This window comes from Myodes glareolus, chromosome 19 (assembly GCF_982192425.1).
Source record: "Myodes glareolus chromosome 19, mMyoGla1.1, whole genome shotgun sequence".
In the NCBI taxonomy this organism is placed as follows: domain Eukaryota; kingdom Metazoa; phylum Chordata; class Mammalia; order Rodentia; family Cricetidae; genus Myodes; species Myodes glareolus.
The window spans coordinates 62,220,049-62,226,122 of NC_142044.1; the positions used below are offsets into that span (position 1 = coordinate 62,220,049).

The 6,074-nt window shown below is 47.0% G+C and overlaps 1 protein-coding gene across 3 annotated transcripts in view; it reads left to right on the forward strand.

Annotated features, from left to right (window-relative positions):
• Spats2 (spermatogenesis associated serine rich 2) overlaps positions 1 to 5,660 on the forward strand; it is a 74,431-nt gene extending 68,771 nt beyond the window's left edge. For all 3 annotated transcript variants that reach the window (XM_085678569.2, XM_048444626.3, XM_085678568.2), the window contains 2 exons: positions 2,581 to 2,795; positions 4,498 to 5,660. In XM_085678569.2, coding sequence (XP_085534695.2) covers positions 2,581 to 2,795; positions 4,498 to 4,806 — 524 coding nt within the window. In that variant the 3' untranslated portion in view covers positions 4,807 to 5,660. The remainder of the gene's footprint in view (positions 1 to 2,580; positions 2,796 to 4,497) is intronic.
• The last annotated feature ends 414 nt before the right edge of the window (positions 5,661 to 6,074 follow it).

The window sequence follows — 6,074 nt, forward strand, 5'->3', positions numbered from 1 at the left end:
TAGAATGCTAAGGAGACTGTCCTCTGATGGTGGGCAGGTGTGCTGGCTGGCCTTCCACTGCGTACTCCTCAAATCACTGGGATACATAGGAGTCCGGGGCTACAGGTGCTTTGAACTCTAAAGACTAGTATTTGACAGTCCTGAAGTATGGAATACGTTTTGTTCTTTTGGAGCCAAGACTGGCTCCAAACTTTCTGAGTCTCCAAGGGCTGTAGACCTCTTCCCCGGCACTCAGCAGTCTCCCTTCTCTGAGTCGAGAGCTGATTGAGAGTGTGAAGAGCAGGGTCTCCGGACTCAGACCAGGTTGACTCCCTGACATCCTGAACATCATTTTACTCTTCCTGCCTTGCTAGGCACATACTAGGCCTTTAAGTAATAGCGTTAAAAATGGGAACGAGCTGGGGCTGGAAAGATAGCTCGGGGTTGAAAGGACTGCTGCCCTTCCTGAGGGCCAGAGTTTAATTCCTAGAATGTACATAGGATGCCTTGTAGCCACCCATATCTCTAGCCCCAGTAACCCCTCTTCTGGCTCTGTAGGCATTTGCACACAAACAGACACATATACACAAACATAAGTAAAATAGATCTCTTTGGGGCTGGGGAGACAACTCTAGTTAAGATTACTTGTTGCTCTTATAAAGGACCTGGGTACCCACAGAGTAATACACAACCATCCTTAACTCCTGTTCCAAGGGATTCAGTGTCTTCTTTTGACCTTTATGGGCACCAGGCATGCGTATGGTGCACATGCATACATTCAAACTAAACACTGACACACACAAAAACAGGGCCCCAAATGAGAGTTTGTAGGCATACACTAGTAATAGATCAGGTGCCAGGCGGTGGTGGCACATGCCTTTAATCCCAACACTCGGGAGGCAGAGGTGTTGGCTGAGGTTTCTGTCCTGCCCGGTTCTCACAGCCGTTTAGTCCCAGAGAAAAAGACATAGAGAGTCTACTTTAGTTATAAACTGATTGACCCATTAGTTCAGGCTTCTTATTAAAACTATTTTTTATATTTATTATGTATATAATATTCTATCTACATGTATGCCTGCAGACCAGAAGAGGGCACCAGACCTCATTACAGAAGGTTGTGCTTGGAATTGAATTCAGAACCTTTGGAAGAGCACTCTTAACCACTGAACCATCTCTCCAGCCCTCAACTCTTATAACTTATATTAACCCATTATTCTAGTATATGTTAGCCACATGGCTCAGTACCTTTTTCAGCGGGGCAGGTCACATCTTCCTCCTTCTGTGTCTGGGCAAGACTGCCAAGAGAGAGCTTCCCTCTTCCCAGAATTCTGTCCTCATTGACCCGCCTCTACTTCCTGTCTGGTTGTCCCGCCTATACTTCCTGCCTGCCTGGCCGATCAGCATTTATTTAAAATATAATTGACAGAATATAGACAATTGTCCTGCACCACAGAGGCAGGTGGATCTCTGTGAATTTGAGGCCAGCCTGGTCTACAGAATGAGTTCCAGGACTGGCTTCAGATTTTTACGGAGAAACTCTGTCTCAAAAATATCAGGCTTGGACTGGAAAGATGGCTCAGTGATTAAGAGCATTGTCTGCCCTTCTAAAGGTCCTGAGTTCAATCCCCAGCAACCACATGTGTTCACAACCATCTGTAACGATATTTGGTGCCACCTTCTGGCCTGCAGGGATACATGCAGGCAGAACACTGAATACATAATAAATAAATAAATCTTTTTTTTTTTTTTTTAAAGATCAGACTTCTGAGCTTACTCCCCTCTTTTTCTTCTTCTCAGTATGAGATCGGGGGCTGGGAGCACTTGCCTAATCTGTGTCAAGGACCTTGGGTTTGCTCTCCAGCTGTATAGAACAAAAAAATGAAATGCTGGCCCCAGAGCAGTGACTGTTAACCCATCATAGCTCAGGCTTAGAACCAAGAAGACATCCGGGATTGCTTCAAACTATGATATCTGAGAACATTTGAATTGAAAATAATACTTTTCAGTTATATGGGTTATTGAATTTTGGGTCATTTTGTAATAAGAAATGTAGTGAGATGTGTGTTTATTGTAAAGACAAGATCTATTTATTTAACTGATCTTGATTATCTTTACCTTACGTCACTCAATTTAAAAAAGACTTTAGCAGAGATTTTGATTGTTTACATCTTTCTTTCTTTCTTTATAAGATCTGTTCTGCAGAGCCAACTTGCATAGGAAACAAAACATAGGCCTGTCCTGTTGTTCCCAGGGTTTAGTCTGCTGGAAGTCCAGCCAGGAGTTTAGGTTAGAGGAGATGCCGAGAGGCATCAATGGAGGCCGGTATGGTTTGGTCTTGGAACTCATCACAGGGCAGCAGGTTTGGGAGAAGACTTCTTTTCCTTCTCGTTTACCATGTTGTAGGTTTTCCTGTGACTGCCCCATGGACAGTCCGAAAATGTGTTTACTGTAAGGGAAGACCTGAGAGTCAGCTGTGAAGGAGTTTCTCTGCCCTCTCCATGGGCGGCAGACCGCTGCCCAGGCTTGTGCAGCACATGCTTTGGTGCACTGCGCCAGCACGCCAGCCCTGACCACAGCCTACTCCTCATGTTCCTGTTTCAGTGTCCCATCCAAAGAACAGCTATTCGACCAGATCTCGATGCAGCTCGGTGGTATCTGTGTCCTTGAACGGCCCAAGTGATGGGACTGCTGCTTCCTCTTCCCCCTGTGCCTCTGCTCCCAGCCTTCTAGGTGCTAACAAGAGACACTGTGCCCCAGGAGAGACTTCAGCAGCCATGACAGACTCCAGTGACGGACCCAGCCAGGCTCATCGGGAGGTAATGCAGCTTTCACACTGAGTGTGTTGGGAAATGACCCCCGGTTGTTGTGTTTCCGTGCTGGTAGCTCATTGTGTTGCCTTCCTCTCTGTTCTCATTCCATCTAGTCTCTATTAGTTCTGGAGAAATCACTTGAGACGGTATTCCACACCACCAGTCAGTTGAGACGTCCTGTTGCCCCAGCAGCTGACTTACATTTGTTGGCAGTCTGTTGTAGGTTGTATTGTCTGGTAATTAGTCACACTGGGAGTTGTGCACCCATCTCAAGGTAGACAAGTAGTTCAAGTGTCAAGTTCACCACCATGCATCTGAAAGCCTCCAGACTCAGGAGCCCAGTAAGAGTAGATCAGGGTAGAACAAGTGAACCTCGTAGGCTGGGAGCAAACTCTAGAAAGCGGCAGAGTAACCCATGGTCTCGCTTCCTTGGTTTGAAGATAAAAAAGCCAGTCCTAGAAGCTCCCTGGGCTGTGAGGTGAAAGGCATGCTGTCTTTCACAGCTCCTGGTGCGGTCCACAGCCTGTAGTACACAGCAAAGCAGACTGCCCTCTGCTTGCTTTTCTTATGCTGTGTGTCTTAGTTAGGGTTTCCTCTGGCAACAGAGTTAATCCAAAACTCTTCACTTTAGCTTCAGGCAGACTCTTTGGACAAGGACAAAAAACATCCACCTTCTTCACCAAAATACATCAGACTGTCTCTAGGTAACGTACTAAATTCTTGCCTCTGAAGCCTCTGGAGCCAGGCCCCACAGTCCAACCCCTCCGTGCTCCTACTGGAATAGCGCATTGAGCAGCACTTAAAGCATTTAGCGTTTTTTAAGGCAGGGTTTCTCTGTGTAGCCCTGATTGTCCTGGAACTCGCTCTGTAGACCAGGCTGGCTCAAGCTCACAGAGATCCGCCTGCCTTTGCCTCCCAGGTGCTGGGATTAAAGGTGTGCGCCACCACTGCCTGGCTTGACTGCTTTTCTAATCCAGTCTCATGGTCCATATTCCTTCAGACAAAAGCATGGTCAGGCCTGTCACACAAATATCCTGGTCCCTGGTACCAACTTCTGTCTTAAGAGTTTCTATTGCTGTAAAGAGACCATGGAAAGTCTTATAAAGGAAAAACATTTTATTGGGGTGGCTTGCTTACAGTTTCAGGGGTTCAGTTCATCATGGACGTGTAGACAGACGTGGTGTTGGAGAAGGAGCTGCGAGTTCTACACCTCTCCACCCACAAGGCAACAAGAAGTGGTCTGAGGCACTGGGCGTTGCTTGAGCATATGAGACCTCAAAGCCCGCCTCCACAGTGACACACTTCCTCCAACAAGGCCATACCTACTCCGCTGAAGTCGCACCTCCTAATAGTGTTACTCACTGTAAGCTTAATGGGGACAGTTGCTTTCAAAATACTACACATGTGCTCGTGTCTTTACAGATGGCATGGGATCTATGTGTTCAGACACTTGTGTGATTCAGAGCTTATGACTCTTCTGTGTTTATTTCCTTCCTGTGCATGTCTTAACGAGATGGGACTCCTCAGTAGGGAAGACCTAAGTACAAGAGGCAGGGAGATTCGTGGAAGGTGTATTCTGAAGGAGTGAATAGGTTGGATTGGCTGGTAGGATTGAATCCCAAACATGATTGATTACGCTTTCAAAACAGTGGGACAAATGAGGCATCATAATGACAGCACTATGAGCGTTGCACTTTTTTATCTGTAGGTTTTTCCAGGAAACCGGCGAGGAGGACAAGGCTACAGACCACAAAGCCAGAAGACCAGTGACCCCACAAGCCAAGGGCGGCATGACAGTGCGAGTCGTTACAGAAACAACTGGTATTCTTCTGGGTCCCGCTACCAGAGTGCTCCACCTCAGGCCTCAGGAAATGCTAGTGAATGGAGTCAGGCTTATTCTTCAGGGACCAATGGAGTTGGAGCCAGCATGACGCCTAGCCCACCCAAGCCTTCATTCAAAAAGGGGCTTCCACAGCGCAAACCGAGGACCTCTCAGGCTGAAGCTGTGAACTCTTGAGGGAAATTCCAGTTGGCTTCTCTCTTCTATTCCATTCAGTTCAATCTAGTAACTGGGCTTTAGGAAATGTATACTTAGATATAATAACAAAAAGAAATTTATGCATATCACATTGGGCCATCCTGAATATTTTTGCTTTCTCCTCTTGTTATTTTTTGAGAGAAAGCCGTTTTTCCTTGGCCTTTCCTAGTGATATGGACTGACCCAGTTGGTCATTTTCACCAGGAATGAGGACAACTATGGTTGGTTTTCCCAAGGGTGAGCAGCCTTTGGCCCAGTGTGCCTGTCTTCCAGCTGTCGCAGCGGCTGTCTTAGAGGAAGGTGGCGGTGCTAGTCTGTCATCTTTCCATTCGGAGCAGACGCCACAGGTCTGCCAGGTCCCCACTCGGTGTCGGTTAAACAGGGGCAGCAGTGAGGGGAATCAACCAGAAAAAAAGAGAACTCAGCGTTAATGTGTGAAGAGGCACAAACACTAGGAATCACTTGAGAACCTGCCTCTCTTCAGAATGTGCCTGAGATCAGACGCTCAAATCAGGGTTTCAGTCCCATGCTTGGCACTGACCTGAACCTGCAGTTTCTTCAAAATGCCCAAAGCCTTGTTTCCTCTTACCTCAGGCTGCAACCCAGTCTAAAGAAGTCTGTGGGGAAGTAGCATCTTAAGTTTTTAAAAGAAAAAAAAATGTTTTTTTTGTTTTGTTTTGTTTCAGTGTTTGAAGATTTTTGTTGTTCTCACCCTTCCCTGAATCTGTTTAGGACCCAATCTCTAGTAATATAATTAGTGTTAATCTGAGGGTCACTCAGCACAATCGTTGCGGTCATCTTTATAGGTGAATAAATAAAAGCAACTGCATCAATGTTCCGTGTTTCACAGCCGCAAGTGACTTCATTATCCCTTTCTCTTTGGGCCTCGCGGGTAGAAGTCACTCGGACAGCTTGTTCTGTGCTTCAGTGACGGTGTCTGATTCCCAAGTCATCTGTTTGTTGTCGCCTAGTTAGGAACCAGATTAAAATGTGCAAGCCAGGATGAGCAAATACAGCTGTGGCCTGCAGGAAAGGCCCCTTGGCTAGGGGACGGCGGCTGTGAGAGGCAGACAGGCGGAGTGACTGGAACTGTATAACTGAGCTTCTGCGTGTAGCAGGGGCCCTCCCGCCCCACTGTCCTTCCTCCAGCAAGTTTTCTCCCTAGCCGGGAATTCTCCTGCCTCAGGCCTCCCCTGGCTCTCAATGGAACTGAGCTGCCAAGAGTTCAGGATGGCTAGAAAGGGAGA